This window comes from Vulpes vulpes, chromosome 1 (genome assembly GCF_048418805.1).
Source record: "Vulpes vulpes isolate BD-2025 chromosome 1, VulVul3, whole genome shotgun sequence".
NCBI lineage: Eukaryota > Metazoa > Chordata > Mammalia > Carnivora > Canidae > Vulpes > Vulpes vulpes.
In genome coordinates this window covers 177500571-177520488 of record NC_132780.1, presented here as the reverse complement: position 1 = coordinate 177520488, position 19918 = coordinate 177500571, and the positions used below count along the sequence as shown (strand labels likewise).

General features: G+C 43.3%; 1 protein-coding gene across 22 annotated transcripts in view; it reads right to left on the bottom strand.

Annotated features, from left to right (window-relative positions):
• Window positions 1–267: 267 nt before the first annotated feature.
• The window catches only part of ANKRD6 (ankyrin repeat domain 6), a 74840-nt gene continuing 55189 nt past the window's right edge, over window positions 268–19918 (bottom strand). For 19 of the 22 annotated variants that reach the window (XM_072737179.1, XM_025983872.2, XM_072737234.1 and 16 more), the window contains 7 exons: window positions 18915–19019; window positions 17260–17394; window positions 16746–16931; window positions 16095–16247; window positions 5505–5618; window positions 4656–4782; window positions 268–3316 (listed from right to left, as the gene is read on the bottom strand). In XM_072737179.1, the coding sequence (XP_072593280.1) occupies window positions 2745–3316; window positions 4656–4782; window positions 5505–5618; window positions 16095–16247; window positions 16746–16931; window positions 17260–17394; window positions 18915–19019 (1392 nt within the window). In that variant the 3' untranslated portion in view covers window positions 268–2744. The remainder of the gene's footprint in view (window positions 3317–4655; window positions 4783–5504; window positions 5619–16094; window positions 16248–16745; window positions 16932–17259; window positions 17395–18914; window positions 19020–19918) is intronic. The other 3 variants (XM_025983874.2, XM_072737291.1, XM_072737199.1) reach the window with 1 other exon arrangement.

Genomic DNA, 19918 nt, shown 5'->3' with positions numbered 1-19918 from the left:
TTTACCAGAAGTCACTCTTCTATCAAAACAAGGTAAAGTGTGGCTAGGTGAAGGCACTCTTTCTGGGAACCATAAATTTGGTCAACCACACAAATGAAAATGTACACTAAATATTCACACTTTCATTTCTAAATAAGGATTTTAATATCCATAATGTTGAGAACCATGGTTTGATGTATGGAAGAGACAAATTCAAGGTAATAAAAATACTAAATAGAAGACAACATACCTCTAAGTATCAGCGCTTGGCTGAAAAAAAAAAAAAGATTTAAACATGAAAACATCACTTACTTTATTTTGGGCTCCCAAAGTCAAAAGTAAGCTTAGAACTATATTCAATCTAACCACAGATATTTACTTTATTCAATGCAATAATTCAGTAACAAAAGCCCCACTGTAGTGTTAGACAGTCTGTATTCTACATCATTTTATAGCTATTGAGATTTCCAATTTCACTTTCAAACACAACCCACGCGAGAGACTATAAATTAATAATTTTGCTTCTTTGGAAAAGTACTATTGTGACATTCGCTCATTTTCGCAGATAGCACAAGGGAAAAATAAGGAAAGATACCTATCAAACCCAAAGTTGAATTTTTGACAGAACTAAAGAACAAAAACCCAGTCTTTGAAATTAAAAAGGTATTGGTCTTGGGATGCTGCCACCAGCTTGGGTTAGGACGCTGACTGACCCTGTTTCCTTGCCTCTCTACTGGTTTTCCTTTCCATTAGAGAAGGATCCAGGTAATCAGCCAGACTGGGTGGCTTTGACTCTTCTCATTCTTCCCTAGTCTCTTCCTTGTTACTTGGACAAAAATACCCAGTTCACAATGAGAAGCTGCCTACTTGAGGGGTAGAGGTTATATAATCAAAATCCTTCCTTCCAAAGCACTCTATGGTCTAGTTAAAATTTGTTTTCAGCATTTCTCAACAAGGATATTCCTTGGGATAACAGGAGATTTGGTAGGTGAAAAGAACTCCTGCTTAGACTACAACTTACTATCTCAGGATTTCATGTCTTTAAGTATCAGGCAGTTCTCAAGAAACTGATGGGTATTGAGGAAGGATTCCAAAGATGTCCCTGATGCCTGATTAGGGGAGCTGGGCAACTAAGTACCATCTAATTCTGCAGTGCCTGCATCAGGAACGCAGAGGGGAATGCGGAGAGGAAGGCACCTCTACGTGCAGCACTGCAACAGGAGCCTCTGGGGGAGAATAAAACGTTCTTAACGGTAGCTGAGGAACGAGACAAGCTCGCAGCCGTTAACATCAACTCGATAGAACATTCAATGGATTCCCCATCCAGGTTGTGTAATGGTGACCTAGATCTAGATCTAGATTTGTTAGGAATGTCCATCTATATCCATAGATCATCACTATTAAACAACCGTGAGCTTGACAGGCAAAAACAAAAGGACTATAAACATACTGTGTTTTTCTGGGTGCTCCCATGTCAGGAAATCATTTTCTTTGGCTCAGTGAGCAACATTTTATTCAATGTTAGAGACAATAGTTACTCAGTTCCTCTGTTGATGGAAACAGAATTGAGATTTCTGTGCATACATGGAACCATGAGATGAATACAGTCCCACATACCAAGGGACACAAAGCATACAAAATAATTCCAAAATTTCAACATAACCAAGCTACTTTTTACAACTTTAGGATGAGAGTACAGTAAAATCCTTGGGGCTCTGCGAAGCTGAGAACAGTGGGGTCTAGATCAAGTTACTGAATTATTTTACCTTGACATAATCAGTGCAAAGCAGTGGGAAACTTTTGAGGCTCTTCAATGACAAGAGACGATGAGGAGTGAAATATTTTCAAGAAATGGCCTTACTTCTTTATAAAATGTAAACCAATAAAGCTCAAATTTAGAAAGGTTCTCTTGGATAACTTGTGTATTATGGATGTGGATATGGATAGAAGTTTCAGGTAACTGTTAGGTGAATGTTTTTCCATTAATCTTTAAAACCGGTACAATTAGTTAATTGTAGTATTTCCACATTTTGGGTGGAAATACAGAAAAAAATGACCAAAGGATTTGAACCTTTCTCATTTGAATTTATTAACAAATATTCCCAGGGCTATCGGTCAATTGCTCATTATTTTCAGTACCCTCTGACTTTGCAAAATATTTTAAGATATACTGGCTCTAGTGAAATCAGGAAAATCTTTTCTCAAAATCTATTTGATAAGTTTTCATCTGGTTAAAAGGTCAGCACTTCAAGAAGTAGGAATTTGACAGAGCCGACTGAGCACATCTCAGCTACATCTCTTACAGAAAGATGCTCTTGTCTGGGCACGGCAGGTATGCACCACACTAATGACCACTGGAGCTTACAAGGGATTAATTTTTCTTCTTCCTTTTGATTTATATTATTATATACATCCTAAATTTTAGGGCTCAGGCTTCACACATCATTCAGTTTCTTAGCGTGGCTTAATTAATCTGAACTTTTGAACCTCAGATGAGGAACCTGGACTGAGGTTAGGAGTTTGTAATGAAACCTGAAACTAAGCCAGTGTTCCCTGGTTTCAGGCTCATTGTTGAGGTCTTCATAACTTCAGGGCATAGGAAGCATGTTTCTGGCACATTTCAGAAATCTGTTTTTGTTTTTTGGGTTTGTTTTTTTTTAAAAGGCAAGTCTGCTGTGTGCATAAATGACACCTTGGGTATAGCTATCCTGCAGTCGCAAAACCAGCAACCCTCAAGAATCCCTTCTTGTGCTACTTCCCAGGTCCTAATTTTCCTTCTGCACCTTCGTCCGTAGTTTAGCAAGTTCTTCTTCTAAACTTTTAATATGTTCCTTCAGGGTGGCCTTGTCTTGCTGGGCTTTCTGACTGGCTTGGCTTCGAGCTTCTTCAATCTTCCTTTCATACCACTTTTCCATCTGGGTAGAAACAGCCTCAAAAAAATACTGAGTAATCTCCAGAGCCTGGGAGGTGTCTCGAACATGAGGGGCAGTCTGCTCACTGCCTGCTGCTGGTGGGGGTGGCCCACAGGTGTTGCTGGGTGCCGGCTGCTGAGTCCGGTGCCTCGTCTGCCCGCTTTTCCCAGACTTCTTGGTTTGGGTGCCTCTGTCAACACAGGGCCCAGCCTGCTGATCACATTTGGTTGCTTCTTTCAAGGGTACCAAGGCTGTCTGTACCTTGACGTTCCTCAGTCGGGAGCCTGTGCAGTCTGAGGAAGACAGCTCCTGCTGGAGTCTGTGGGGAACAGTGGAGCTGAAGGCCTTTTCCTTGGGCCTAACCACCTGAGGAGAACTGTCAGAAGCTGCTACTGGACCTGCAGTGACCACTGATTGATCCATACCTAGTTTCAGAAGGAAAATAAAACCACATTCACACAGTCATGTGGCTCTGGGTCAGCATTTCAGAGTCCTGGTAATCCTTTAAACCATCAGCTACCACCCAACCACCCAAGCAACCCAACTGCCAACCACCATGTGTCCTCCCCTACCACTTACCCCTGATGACCATTTTGGCTTGTCAGGGCTTTCATGATAACCTTGTTAATCACACTGGCGGCATCTAAGCCAAAAAAGCTGCTGGCCTTTCTTTTAGACAGTTTCAATTTACCTTAGAAAGCTCTGGGTACCATTTTGGATTGCTAAGGATGACCCAGCTCGTCAAGTGCCTGCAGAATGACTGGGCATGTATTGATGAGAATGAATATGCCCCTCCCCTAATTGATGGGCCTTTCCCAGGCCATGGCGCCAGTTACTAGTCCTTGAGCCAAGCTCCAATTTGGAGAGGTGGTCAAATCCTCTATACTCAGAGCTCCAGCCAAGCTCTTTAACTAGACCTATCACAAACAAGGTGCCCAGGATCTCCCCAATGTCCCAGGCACAAAAAAGATAAAACCACAGTCCCAGAAGTGGTTTATAATAACATAATGCATTCGACATATCAAAATTCCTCACAGAGGCCTAGTTACAAAGGCTCTAAATGTCCTCAAAATTACCATTGAGTATAATTACTGTAGGCTAATGAAAAGACACTTTGGTTGAAAGATCTCTTTATCTAGCACCGGGGACAGCTTCATTATATGATCTGCTATTTATGGAGGTTTTACACAGTTGGACAAAGGTAAAAGGCTGATCAAAGGGAAGAAAGGAGGGCAGCCCCAGTGGCTCAGCGGTTTAGCACCACCTTCAGCCCAGGGAGTGATCCTGGAGACCCGGGATCGAGTCCTGCATCAGGCTCCCTGTGTGGAGCCTGCTTCTCCCTCTGCCTGTGTCTCTGCCTCTCTCTCTCTCTCTCTCTCTCTCTCATGAATAAATAAATAAAATCTTAAGAAAAAAAAAGAGAGAGAGAAACACAAGGGCCAGGGCAAGAGCCCTGCTGAAGAGACAGATGTTCATTCATCACTCTTCATCTTTGGGGCCCACTCTGACACCACAGACATACCTGAAACACTGCTATCACCAGTCACCAATTCTTTTATTCCTTCATTCAAATGTTTGAATGCTTAAATGGGAGCGCTTTATTACCTTATAGGAACAGAATGTACACCAGTAAGCAAAATAACTCCTTGAACCTACAGAGTTTACAATCCAGTGTTTTCCACAGCCCTATACTATGGGATGCCTCTGGATATAGCTGAGAACAATATCTGGGGGATGGAATGGCTCTCATCGCACATGTGTTACCTGTAGAGGACTCGCAAGTAGATGGTGTGGATTTGGTCCTAGAGGCCCTAGAATCTCCAGAAAGCTTCAGCTCCAGATTCTGAATCTTTAACATGCACCAGGTTTTTAATTCATCCACTAATGACATCTATTAAAAAAAAACCCACATAAATGATCAGGTGAATCTGACATGTGGTATATGAATTACAGCATCATGATTAGACTTTTCAATTACGATAGTTCAAGATATCATCTTGACAAGCCTAGAAGTTGTGGATTACCTCGCCCTCCCAAAAGCCGCACAGCCGTCTCTGCTCGCTTGCCCTCTGTAGACCGGAATTCACCTGGCACCAAACCCAATCGTTTCAATAATCTTTGAATGACTTAGGGCAAGGGACACCTTGAATACCCAATGCTTCCCGAATCTTACAAATCAAGAATTTCTGGCTTCCTAGGAGCATGAACTCTTGTACACTCAACAAGTACTCATTTATGTCTATTGTCTGAGGTAGACAGACTCCCCAGGGGCAGGAACCAAAGCTGGCTCACAGCAGAACAGTGCCCAACAAATGCACAACGCATAGAAGTGATCCAAAGCAGAGACCACATTTTCCCCAGCGTGTTCTTTAAACGGTTCAGTCTCCATCTATTACCAGAATATTCAACAACAAATGAACTGGACTACATGTTCTATCTTCATTTCAGAGTTATAAAAAGGATATGGTACATGACACAAATGCTTTTCTGGGCTCTTGGCCTCTGGGTATTCAGTGATGGATCTGTGTCTTAACTCAGTGGAGATGGATCTGAGTCTTAACTCAGTGGAGATGTGTAGTCAGTACCCAGGTAAGAACAGATCCTGGTTCTCACCTGTCGTTTCTCTCCCTCGTGCTTCTCTGCGTCTGAGTGCTGCTGCAGGCGGTTCAGGCACTCCGTCCTTTCTGCTGAGAGCCGCTCAACCATCAGCTTGTCCAGAACACGCATCTAGAAGTCAAGGGGCAAAGAGCATAGGACTGAGATGATCTAAGGATGGGGCTCTGCGAGACCAAGCAGGGGCCAGAAAGAATAGAAGCAAGCCTCAACTTCTCTTTTCATCTAGTTTCATCTAGTATTCATTGGACTCTAGTTTTTTCCAATCCCTGAGCATGTTTCTGTGTAGTCAAGGCTTCTTTTTCTCATTGTGGATGTCCTACGGGATTGAAGAGATGAAACACAATAAATCTACAACTTGAGCCAATGCAGACCTTGTACACAGGGGTATTTTTGTAGGTCTCAGAACATTATTTCCAAGACTGTCACTGAAAGGGAAAACTATATCTAAATGTTTGGAGCTATACATGATTTTAATTACCCTTTCAATTTTTAACACCCTTCACTTAAATGTTAGTGACTGCCTGTGAGGTAGTGAAAGAAGCTGAATTGCTCAGGGCTTTTATCCAGTGTTAGTAATCAAAACAAGTGTGAAGAAAGGTGGGGAGGCAGTTCAGAGAAAGTGTTTCAGAGAATGAATGGCTGCCCCTTCTTAATGATGTCCTCCTGGGTCCCCCATCATCTTGACATTTGCCCCAGGGCCCTAACAGCCAGGAAAGCCAGACTTTCACTGCATTGACAAGGTCCAAACAAGGGAAAGGAACATTGCTACCAGGGACCAGCCCACAAGGGCTCACTGCTGAGCTCCTCTCCTGGGAGAGACAAGCATGATGTTCCACACTCAGATGGACAAAACACAAACAAAAAGAAGAATCATTCTGGAGAAGTGATGAGGGCTCACTGGTGAGCTCTTCTCCTGTCAGGGACACACAGGATGTTCAAAAGAAAAAAATGCAGCAGCAGTTCTGGAGATGTGGTAAGCACCTGTGTTCTGTTTCTTCATCCCTCATGTTTTTCTGTGAACCGCTTTCCTGTTTTATAAGATTGGCCTCCTCCCTTACCTCCTCATCCTCTGTCAAGAGCAACCCATGTTGATACACAGCTTTGTTCCAGGGCATGGCTGTTTGATTCAGGCATGAGCACCGGACTCACGCCACACCAGAGTCCTTTACCTGTGATTAGGGATGAGGACTAAGAGTCTCCACCCCCATCTGTCACCCTTCTTGAACTGAAGTGAGGTCCTTGAGAAGGTCCACCATTTATCTAATACACTTCTCTCTGGGCTTAGGCTAGTTGAAGTGGCTTTTATTTGTAAAACAGTCTTAACTAATATATTAGGGCAGTAGGAAAGATTTCTTAAACAGGCTTTCCATTAGTAAAAATAGCAAATAAACCTAAAATGTTGTACTTCACCAACAAACAAGGAAATAAGAATTAAAGATCATCCTTAAAAAAAAAAGATCATCCTTAATTTGGCAAAAACTTTAAAAATGGTAACATTAATTATGGCAAAGATTTGTGATAGAGACTCGATTTATATCCTATGTGACTGTTGGATATAAATTTGTACAACCTGGGGCACCTGGGAGGCTCAGTGGTTGAGTGTTTGCCTTTGGATCAGATCATGATTCCCAGGTCCTCGGATCAAGTTCTACATCAGGCTCCCCACAGGGAGCCTGCTTCTCTCTCTGCCTCAGTCTCCACCTCTGTCTCTGTGTCTCTCATGAATAACATTATTCTTAAACTTTGAACCCAATTATCCTAACTCTGAGCAAATAACTTGAAAAGCAAACATTTATGCACATAAATGTTCATCATAGTATTACTTATGAGTGAAGAGCTATAAGTGACTTTATTTTTTTTAAAGATTTATTTATTTATTTATTCGTGATAGAATGAGAGAGAGAGAGAGAGAGAGAGAGAGGCAGAGACACAGGAGGAGGGAGAAGCAGGCTCCATGCTGGGAGCCCGATGTGGGACTCCATCCCGGGTCTCCAGGATGGCGCCCTGGGCCAAAGGCAGGCACTAAACCGCTGAGCCACCCAGGGATCCCCTATAAGTGACTTTAAAGTCTAACAAAAAGGAATGGTTAAATAAGCTGTTGTATTAATATGCTAGAATATTGTGAAGCAAAGGACACGGGAAAGTGCACAGGATGTCAAATTAGGTGAAAAAAGCTGGAAGCAAAAATATGTAACTTAAGGTCTCACCTAGTATTCATCAAACTCTAGCTTTGCATAATCCCTGACCATGTTTGTGTAGTCAAGGTTTCTTTCTCTCATTAGTGAAAGTCCTAAGGTGTTGAAGAGATGGAACACACAGTAAATCTACAAGTTGAGCCAACACAGATCTAGTATTAGGGTAACCTAAGGTGTAACTTAGGGCAGTGGGCGGGGGGAATGGGCGAACTAGGTGATAGGGATTAAGGAATGAACTTGTTGGGATGAGCACTGGGTGATGTATGAAATTGTTGAATCTCTATATTGTACAGCTGAAATATAACACTGTGTGTTAACTATACTGGAAGCAAAAATAAAATAAACCATGTACTAGATAAAAACAAATTTATGCGTAGCTTTATATACAGAAGAGTACTTTGCCACTAAGTAGCACACTGAAACTCAATATGTCTAAAATAATACTAAATTTAGACATAAGCTACAAAGATGACAAGGGCTCTTCGGGTCCAAGATGGTGAGGCAGGAAAACCTTGTAATCTCCTAGACACACCAAATCTATACTTATTTATAGAGCAATTCCTCCTAAAGACCTGGGGGATCGGGGATCCCTGGGTGGCGCAGCGGTTTGGCGCCTGCCTTTGGCCCAGGGCGCGATCCTGGAGACTCGGGATCGAATCCCACATCGGGCTCCCGGTGCATGGAGCCTGCTTCTCCCTCCGCCTGTGTCTCTGCCTCTCTCTCTCTATGACTATCATAAATAAATAAAAAAAAAAAAAAAAAAAAAAAAAAAAAGACCTGGGGGATGACTGAGCAGTATCTGCACCACAAACAATAAACCATATAGAGAACAGCAAGGAAGACAGAGCCACAGTAGCAAAGGGAACCCCCCACCCCCAACACTGTGAACTGTAGTGGAGATAGAACTGAGGGCATGTGGGTACACTTCTGCCCTAGTGTACAGAAGAAGAGCCAGGATATAAAAGGGCAACTAGAGTACAAAGGATCCAGCCCTAGAACCCTGCCAAATATCAAGGGAGCTACTGAACTCTCCCCAGGTCAGAAGGGCTAGTGAGCACCATGGTTTCTCTTCCTCCCCAGCTTGATGCCACAGATGGGAGCAGGGCCTGGGCACCACCGCCATCCTGTCACCTCAATGAGCCCTGCCCTAACCCACACTGGGCCTTTCTGCCCTGCCAAGGCAGCCTGGGTGTGGTACACACTTGAATATCTTCGGTCAGTGCTCACTGACATGGGTGCAAAGTGTCTTGAACGCTCCAGGCCCATGTCACTTCAACACCAAATGACTTGCCAGGGCACACTCAACGCAGAGTCCCCTTTGGCTCTAGACAATGTGCTGGGGTGCACCCTGTGCAGAGCACCTCAGAACACATCAGCGTGCACCCACTTCACCTCTGCGGAGGCCTCTGGCACAGAAGGCCCCAGTGCTGCCCCAAACTCACCCACTCCAGCTCGGGCCATCCTCTGATACAGGCCCAGTGCGGAGAGTCTGGGGACCCCTAGGCCACAGCAGCCACAGTTCTACCAGCCAGCCAAAGTCCCCAAGCATACACACTCTAACAGGGGATAACCGGACACAAGAATGTTCCTTCAAGCTGTTCTGCTTAATTTGTAGAAACAAGCTTAGAAAGTCAAGCAAAATGAGACGAAGGAATAGGCTTCAAACAAGAGAACAAGACAAAACTTCAGAAAAAAGAACTAAATGAAACAGAAATAACTAATTTACCTGATAAGAGTTCAAAGTAATGGTCTTAAGGATGCTCACCAGCTGCAAAGAAGGAGAAGAACTCAGAATTTCAAGGAAGAGACAGAAAATATAAAAAGAACCAATCAGAGTTGAAGAATATAGTAACTCAAAAAGAAAAATACAATAGAGGAAATCAACAGAATAGAGGATGAAGAATGGGTCTGGAATCTGGAAGATGAGGTAATGGAAAGCACCCAAACTGATCAGTAAGAAGAAAAAAAAAGAATTAAAAAAAAATAATGATAGCCTAAGAGATCTGACAACTGCAAACAAACATTTGCATTATAGGAATCCCAGAAGGAGGGGAGATGGAAAAGAGAACAGAAAACTTATTTGAAGGGAGAGCTGAAAACTCCCTTTAGCTGGGGAAGGACACAGACATCTGGGTTCAAGAAGCACAGAGAGTTCTGAACAAAATGAAAATGAAATGTAAGATGACTAAAATCCTATAAAGCACATTTTCTGACCACAAAGGTATGAAATTAGAAATCAATGACAAGAAAAATAACTGGGAAAAGCATAAACACATAGAACTAAACAGCCTGCTACTAAACAACCAATGGATCAACCAAGAAAAAAAGGAGACAAATGAAAATGAAAACAACAGTCCAAAATCTTTGGGATGCGGAGAAAGCAGTTCTAAGAGAGGAATTTAGGTAATATGGGCCTACCTCAAGAAACAAACAAAATCTCAAAACAATCCAACCTTATACCTTAAGGAACTACAAGAAGAAAAAGTCCAAAGCTGGAAGAAAATAGCATCAGAAGAAATAAATGAATCAGAGACTAAATAAAAATAGAAAAGATCAGTGAAACCAAGAGCTAGTTCTTTGAAAAGAAAACTGATAAACCTGTAGCCAGAAACAAGGAAAAAAAAAGAGGGGGTGGGGGTGGGGGCGGATAGCCCAGGTGGCTCAGCTCAGTGGTTTAGCGCCGCCTTCAGCCCAGGGCCTGATCCTGGAGACCCAGGATCAAGCCCCACGTTGGGCTCCCTGCATGGAGCCTGCTTCTCTCTCTGCCCGTGTCTCTGCCTCTCTCTCTCTGTCTCTCATGAATAAATAAAATCTTTTAGGGGATCCCTGGGTGGCGCAGCGGTTTGGCGCCTGCCTTTGGCCCAGGGCGCTATCCTGGAGACCCAGGATCGAATCCCACATCAGGCTCCCGGTGCATGGAGCCTGTTTCTCCCTCTGCCTATGTCTCTGCCTCTCTCTCTCTGTCTCTCTGTGACTATCATAAATAAATAAAAATTAAAAAAAAAAAAATCTTTTAAAAAAACGAAAAAAAAAGGGGGATCAAATAAAATCAGAAGTGAAAGAAGAGAAGTAACAACTGACACCACAGAAATACAAATAATTATAAGAAACTACTACAAAAAATTATGTATTAACAAACTGGAATAGGTAAATTCCTAGAAACATACAGTTTTCCAAAACTGAATCAGGAAGAAATAGAAAAATTACTAAATTTACTAACAATGAAACTGAATTGGTAATCAACTCCCAACAAACAAAAGTCCAGGACCAAAAGCATTCACAGGTAAATTCCACCAAACATTTAAAGAAGAGTTGGGATGGGGAGTGGCTCAGTTAGTTAAGCATCTGCTCAGGTCGTAATCTCAGGGTCCTGGGATCAAGTCTCATATCAGGCTCCCTGCTCAGAGGAGAGTTTGTTTCTCTCTTCCCTCTGCCTCTCCTCCCTGCTCATGCACGTGCGTGCTCTTCCTCACCCTTGCTCTTGCTCTTTCTCTAATAAATTTACAAATAAAATAAAGAGTTAATACCTATCCTTCCCAAACTATTCCAAAAATAGAAGAGGAAGGAAAGCTTCCAAATATCCTCCAGAAGGCCAGCATTAACCTGAGACCAAAACCAGACAAAGATGCTACAAAAAAGACAAAACTACAGATCAATATCTGTAATGGATATAAATGGAAAAAGCCTTAACAGAATATTAGCAAACTTCATCCAACAATACTTCAAGAGGATCAATCACCACAATCAAGTGGGATTTATTCTGGAGATAAAAGAATGGTTCGATATCCACAAAAATTAATCAATACAATATACTACTTTAGCAAAATAAAGGATAAAAATTATATGACCATTTCAATTGATGCAGAAAAAGTATTTGACAAAATTCAACAACAGTTCATGATAAAAAGTCTCAACAAACTGGGTCTACAGAGAATAAACCTCAACATAATAAAGGTTGTGTATGACAAACCCACAGCTTACATCATATTCAATGGTAAAAAAACAGCTTCTTTTATAAGGTCAGGAACAAGACAAGGAGGTCCACTCTGACCACTTTTATTTGACTTAGTACTAGAAGTGTTAGCCACAGCTATCAGATAAGAAATAAAAGGCATCTCAATTGGTAAGGAGGAAGTACAACTGTCACTATTTGCAGATGACATGACACTATATATAGAAAAACCCTAAAGACTCCACCACAAAACTATCAGAATACATGAATTCAGTAAAGTTGCAGGATACAAAATTAATATACAGAAACCTGTTACATTTCTATATACCAATAATGAAGCAGGAGAGAAATTAAGAAAACAATTTCATTTACAATTGCACCAAAAAGAATAAAATACCTAGGAATAAACTTAACCAGGAAGGTGAAAGACTTACACTCTGAAAATATAAAGCCCTGATTAAAGAACTAAAGACACAATTGGAAAGTTGTGTCTTTGGACACAACTTGGAAAGTTGGAAAGTTTTCCAATAACTTGGAAAGTTATTCCATGCTCATGGATCGGAAACTCAATATTATTAAAATGTACACAATAGCCAAAGCAGTTCACAGATTCAACACAATCTCTATAAAAAGCCCAATAGCTCTTTCCACAGAACTAGAATAATTTTAAAATTTGAGGGACCCCTGGGTGGCTTAGTGGTTGAGCATCTGCCTTTGGTTCAGGGCATGATCCCAGTCCCAGGATTGAGTCCCGCATCAGGCTCCCTGTGAGGAGCCTGCTTTTCCCTCTGCCTGTGTCTCTGCCTCTCTCTGTGTGTCTCTCATGAATAAATAAATAAAATCTTAAAAATGGTCTCTGCCTCTCTCTCTCTCTCTCTCTCTCTCTCTCTCATTAATAAATAAAAATAAAATCTTTAAAAAAAAAGAAAGAAAAAGCTGGATGAAATCTCGGATTTCAAGATATACCGCAAAGCTATAATAGTCCAGACAATATGGCACTCGCACAAAAACAGACACAGAAATCAATGAAGAGGATAAAGAGCCCAGAAATAAACCAACACCTAAATGGTCAATCTATGAAAAAAGAGGCAGGAATATATGGGGGACAAGACAGTCTCTTCAATAAATGGTGCTGAGGAAACTGGACAGCTACATGCAAAAGGATGAAACTGGACCACTTTCTTACACCATACCAAAAAAATGAATTTAGAATAGATGAAAGACTTAAATGGAAGGCCTAAAACCATAAAACTTTTAGAAGAAAATAGAGGGAGTAATCTTTTTGCCATTAGCCTTAGAAACATTTTTCTAGATAGCTCTCCTCAGGCAAAGAAACAAGAGCAAAAATAAACTACAGGGATTATGCCAAAATAAAAAGCTTTTGCACACTGAGGAAACCATCAACAAGATAAAAGTGCAACCTACTGAATGAGAGAAGATACCTACGCGTGATATGCCCAATAAAGGGTTAATAATCAAAATATATAAATAACCTCTACAACAATAAACAATTTGATTTAAAAATGGGGGAAGGACCTGAATAGACATTTTTCCAAAGAAGACAGATGGCAGACATATAAAAGACATTCAACATCATTAATCAGGGAAATACAAATTAAAACCACAATGAGAAAAAGAAAAACACAATGAGACGATCACCTCATGCCAGTCAGAAGAGCTAGTATCAAAAACATAAGAAATAAATGTTGGCTAGGATGTGTAGAAAAAGGAACCCTCATACACTGTTGGTGGGAAATGTAAGTTGGTAAAACCACTGTGGAAAATGGTATGGAGGTTCCTCAAGAAGTTAAAAATAGAATTATCATATATGACCCAGTAATTCCACTACAGCGTATTTACCTGAAGAAAACAAAAACACTAACTTGGAAAGACATATGCACTTCTGTGTTTATTACAGCATTATTTACAATAGTCAACATAGGGAAGCAGCCCAAGTATTCACTGAGAGATGAATGGATAAAGAACATATAGTGTGTACGGGGCGCCTGGGTGGCTCAGTTGGTTAAAAGTCTGACTCTTGTTTTTGGCTCAGGTCATGAAATTGAGCCCTGAGTTAGGCTCACGCTTAGGGTGGAGTCTGCCTGGCCCCTTTCTCCCCCTGCTCGTGCATGCACATGTACTAATAAATAAGATCTTAAAAAAAAAAAAAAGATATGGTGTACACACACACCCACACACCCCAAATGAAGTATTGCTCAGCCATAAAAAAGAGTATCTTGCCATTTGTGACAATATGGATGGACCTAGACGGTATTACACTAAATGAAATAAGTCAGAGATGAATACCATATGATTTCACTTATGTAGAATCTAAAAAAAAAAGCAAAAAAAACAGAAACAGACCCATAAATACAGAGAACTGGTAGTTGCCAGAGAAGGGGTAGGTGAAATGGGTGAAGGGGAGTGGGAGGTACAGGTCCCCAGTTATGGAATGAATAGGTCATGAGGGTGAAAGGTAACAGATAACTACACTGGGTCGTGAGCATGGCATAACAGTGACTTGTCGAGTCATCATGTTGTATACCTGAAACTAATGTAACTGTGTCAACTATAGTTCAATTAATTATTTTCTAGGAAAATAGACCAAACCAGGAATGGAGGGGATCTCCAGGAAGTGTCACTATATTTCATATTTCTGTAATGTGGAATGTTTTTCCCAATTAATATGTGTTAGCCTATAAATTTTTAAAGTACTTTTTGCATTTAAACGTCTATATCCAAAAAAATAATTAATTAATTAATTAATTAATTAAAATAATAAAAATAAAAGTCGATATCCGGGGATCCCTGGGTGGCTCAGTGGTTTAGCACCTGCCTTCGGCCCAGGGCATGATCCTGGAGACCCGGGATTGAGTCTCACGTCAGGCTCCCTGCATGAAGCCTGGTTCTCCCTCTGCCTGTGTCTCTGTCTCTGCCTGTGTCTCTGTCTCTCTCTCTCTCTCTCTGTGTCTATCATAAATAAACAAATAAAATCTTTAAAAAAAAGTCTATATCCACCATACATTTCTTATTACAAAGGGAAAATGTAACTTTGATGGAGAGAAAGGGTGATTACCAACTTAGCCAAGTGTCAGGATGTTTCATTAATAATAAATCTGATCATTACATGCCTCCCGATGTGATGTCATTTGAAGTTTACACCATTAACTATGAAATTTTCTTGCCAAAAAAATTTTTTAACCCAAACCTAAATAGGCATCTAGACACTAGTGGTTTCTCAAACGGAGGTGCATCAGCATCACTTGGAAGTCTTGTTAAGACATGATTACTAGATCCCATTCCCAGAGGTTTATTCACAATTAAGTAGATCTGGACTGAGGCCCAAGAATTTGCATCTCCCTGCCACCCTGCACACAACTGCGCAGATAATGTTGATGCTACTGGTAACAAGCAGGACATGCTGAGACCCACTGCTCTAGACCTAACAACATTCAGTTCACAGAAATACAGACAAAGGAACAAGTTGAGTAACCTCATGAAGAGACTATCAGGCAAATCCAGAACACTGAACATCCTCTATAGTAACAACTGGCCTGGACTTTTAAAAAAGTTAGTATCACAGGAATAAAGAAAAAAGCTGGAACAAGGAATCAGGCTATTGTAGATTAAAAAAACAAACAAACAGGAGACATAACATGAATGCACAAAAGAATCACTAGATGCTGAGCTGAGATTGAAAACAAAAACCAACTATAAAAAAATGTTTCAGAAGAACTAAGAATATCTGAATATGGATGGAATATTATGCAATTACTGTTAATTTTCTTATATTTAATAATGGTATTCTATTATGAAGAGGAAAGTTCTTATTCTCAGGTGATGAGCTCTCAAGTATTTAGAAGTGAGAGATCAGGATAGTCTCCAACTAAATCTCAAACAGTTCAGCAAGAGAAAAAAGTGTGAGAAACACATAGAGCCAATGTGGCAACCATATTAACAATTGGTTGAATCTAGGTGGAGGGTAAACAAGCATTCATTACACTATTTCAATGTTTTTCTTTGCTTCATTTGAAAATTTTCAAAGTAAAGACACCTATAGACATGATCGTTCTAATTGTGTGAGATGGGAAAGGGGTATATGGGATATAAAAGAAGACATAAAAGAAGAAAATAAACCCAAATATCAATAGTGACTTGTTGTCACTGTGGTGGGTGTCTCCGTGATTTCTTTTCCTAATTTTCATATTTAAAAAATGCTCTATAATGGATATTACTTTTATAATCAGAGACAATTTAAACGTGATCTTAAAAAATTTTAATAAATGAGTTTGAAAGAAATCACAAGAGCAGGCCTCTTCCCTGTTGGCCTGTCTGACATGCTCAGGGCAGAGTCTAGAACAGAAGGACGTGCTGAGGGCTCTTTCCAAGTTCGTTTCCTGTCAGAACACCTGGACGTGAGAAGATGCGCAACACACTGACCTGATGCTGGGTCTTGTTCTCCATATGTCCCAGCTTTGTGTTCATTTTATCCTGAACTGACCCGAGCTCCGCTTTGATCTCCTCCACAGTTGCCTCCAACTGGTTCTCCAGCTTGTTGATTAGAGGTTCACATCGACACCCATTTATTGGTGCCTGATGGGAAAACAATAAAGGAATCAATCCACTCAGTCGTTCCTTCAACAGATTGGTTTTGAGCGCCCATCCAGTGCCAGTCAGTATGCCGGGGGACACAGAGGATGCACGAGGCAGACTCATCCCTGGCATGACTTTGGGATGTCCAGTGGGCCAAGCTTTGGGAGCAACAAGCACTAACAAGATTCTGAGACACAGGGACACAGGGTTACACAGGGTCCTTGTCACTTTTATGCACCTGGGGGCCTGGGGGCCTCAAGATTACCTAGTCACCTAACGATGGTACAGAAAGCTTTGTGACTACCTCTGTTTGTCTCGGCCTAAGCTACGGGGACGTGCCTGCAGCTTAGGTCAGGAGGGCCATCTGGTTTATCCTCAAAGCTCATGCCTTCCTAAGTCGTCAACACGGAAAGTGGATATTAGTCCCAGGAACAGTAATAAATAGACAGCCTTGCCCAAGGCCTACGGTCCCACGTCCGGACAGGGCTCGCTGGGTACCTGCATCACTTTCCCGTCCTTGCCCCGGTACAGCGTGTAGAGCTGGTACGCTCTGAACTCATGGGGAGGGGGCGGGGGTGAACATCGGTGCCTGGCTCTCTTTTTAGGATGGTTATGAGCATGCACGTTCTTCTGATGTCCAGGCTGTTGGTCTGCTGGTGGGGTGGGGTCAGAAAACGCTGACACCTGTGGGAGAGGAAGCGACAATACCCCTGAGCACTGTGACATCCGCAGGACTGACACCCAGCCAACCGCTCGCATCTCACCCACGTTTGGCCAAAGAACCCGCCTCGCTTTGTCTCGTGGCATTCCACCCTAAGCACCACATGTCAAAAGAAATACATCAGCACGCTAACCTTGTGTTTGAAGCTAGCCAGATTTGATTTCTGGGCTCTGGCTGCAAACCAGCAAGCCAAGTGAAGCGGCTTTTAGCTAGTGGGCATGACCCTGTCCCAGGGCCCTCTGCCAACCCGTCTCCCAGCCCTCTCTCGGCTGCTTTCACGTGCCTCCTGACCTTGGGCCTTGACTTTCTCTGCCTGTTGTCCTTTGCTCTGGGCTCTGGGGAGGCAGACAGGAAATCTTCTCTAGCTTCTTCTTTTCTGGGTACAGCCTGTTCACTGCTGGGGGTGTCTCCTGCTGAGACACTTCCCTACAGAGGGGGAAAAAAAAAGCCCAGAAACGAATTCTAATTGCATCCCTCTGCCTTTTTTCTGTAACGGTGTAAAATTCTGTTTTCAAGACTGCATCCACTAAAGGACCCGTGGGACTCTGAGCCAATGACAAATAGGGAACGCCGCTCGGTGGTCTAAACTGAAGACATTCTGTTTTACTAATCGGTTGAATATTTGGCTTTTGCTTTATTACGTGCCAAACTAAATATCGTCTTGGATCTAATTCTATATTCTAGAGCTTCGGGGCCTACCACAAAGATCTTTTCAACATTAGAGATTTAAAAAAATTTTTTTGCATTTCAACAACAACAACAACAAAAAAAAACATTCATTCTGGGGATCCCTGGGTGGCTCAGCAGTTTGGTGCCTGCCTTGGGCCCAGGGCATGGTCCTGGAGTCCCGGGATTGAGTCCCACATCGGGTTCTCTGCATGGAGCCTGCTTCTCCCTCTGCCCGTCTGTGTCTCTGCCTCTCTCTCAGTATGTCTCTCATGAATAAGTGAATAAAATCTTTAAAAAAAATTTCATTCTTAGAACTTGGCCCTCATAATTCATAATGGAGTAGGAGAAACATCTGAAATGAAAAAAACATCACATTTCCAATCCTCGTAAGAACTGTCACAAATTAATATATACAATACACCCACAGGAACTTAATCAGAGTCACAATGCCTTAACCCTGGAAACGGATAAGAAGATTTCAAAATAGAATAATGAGTACTTGGTATAAAAATCTTATGTGCCAAAAGTTGTCTTTGTAGCCTAGTCTTTTTCCTCCTGTGAGAGCTGCAAGGCAGGGGTCATTCCAGGGCTACGGCGTACGGCTGTGCGAGCTGTCCACTGTACAAGGGCACCGAGCAGAGGGAGCTGAAATCCAGCTCCGGCTCTCTTTATCTTGGGTGCCCCGAGCAGGGCCGGGCTGCCCAGGGGGCATCTTTTTCTAAACGTTCACCGAGGAATCACATGGGCTAGCACAGCCTCCATCCATGCCCTAAGCAGAAAGGGAGGAGAAACCCTATGCCAGTGGTTGTCAAACTTTAGTCCACTTCAGAAGCCCCTGCGGGGCTTGTTCAAACACGGATTGCTGGGCCCCCTCCCGGGGCTTCTGATCCAGGGGGGCGTCTCAGATGAAGCCCCAAACTCTGCATTTTTAACAAGGTCCCAGATGACACAGTGGACACCACATTTTGAAAACCACCGCCCTATACCGTTAAGGGCACGGTGTCAGAGGCAGTGCTGTCCACACGGTGGTGACGAGGCCACAGACACAGGGGCTAGAAGACACCCCCACACGAAGATCGGCAGCACAGGCCTAGGATCTGAAACCCCTGAAACCCCGGAGGAGTGGCGGACACGAAGCTGAAGAGAAAGCACTGGCAACGGTCTGAAGACCCCGGGGGAAGAGACAGACAGACGAGGGCCTGGCGGCAGGGGCAGCGAGGGGGGGGCATCCTCTGTAAGGGGGTGGGCTGGGGAGGGGCGGGAGGGCTACCCCCCACCTTGCCTTGCGCCACCTCATCTCTTGGCACAGACTGGGCTCTCCTCTCTTCCTTGAGCCTCTCTCTCTTTTTCCTCAGGCTTCGCCCACGACTGAAACGCAAGACCTGGAGGAGGCAAGAGGCATGGTTACCAACCAGTGGTGCGCGCAGATGGGCTCGACGTGCGGTCCTCGACCCGGTGCTCTGACCTCAGGAGCTCCCAGACTCGTCGGGGCACCACGGGTTCACGTCAAACAAGCTTCCAGACTGTCTGTGCCTCCCAGGCCTTGGGCTGGGCACCCAGAGGGAGCAGCACCTTCTCCCTGACGTCCAGGAGCGCACAGTCTAGGGCAGGAACCAGAGGCGCTCGTGTGCCAGGCCGCGGCCACCCCGAGGCGTGTGTGGGCTGCGCACACTTAACTCCAGCCCAGCACTCGCACAGACTAGGGGAGGAGTGGCACCCCCTGGAGGTGTGGGGCGTGGCGCACTGTGCCAGCCACCGGCTCCCTATCTTGGTGCCCTGGACCTGAACTAGCCCATCAGATTTTCTCTGGACCACACTGTATTCAAGTCATTTTCAGCTTGATTCAAACACTGGAGGTGGGGGATCCCTGGGTGGCTCAGGGGTTCAGTTCAGCACCTGCCTTTGGCCCAGGGCGTGGTCCTGGGGTCCCCGGATCGAATCCAACATTGGGCTCCCTGCATGGAGCCTGCTTCTCCCTCTGCCTGTGTCTCTGCCTCTCTCTATCATGAATGAATAAATAAAATCTTAGAAAAAAAAAAAAAAAACACTGGAGGTGCATCTGTGAACCACGGTACCAACCGTGGGACAGGAATCTCTTCCCTAGAAGGAAGCAGTTGGTCTGGCCCTTCGAGGGCAGGACAGTAGAACGGACACAGGCGAGGGGACATGGGGTCCGGCAGCCTGATTTTGGAACCCAGCAGCAGCTAGCTGTAGACTCCTTGGGGAGGTTATGTCCCTCTGTATCCTCGAATGCACATGTGGGGAGTTCATGGAATTAGCC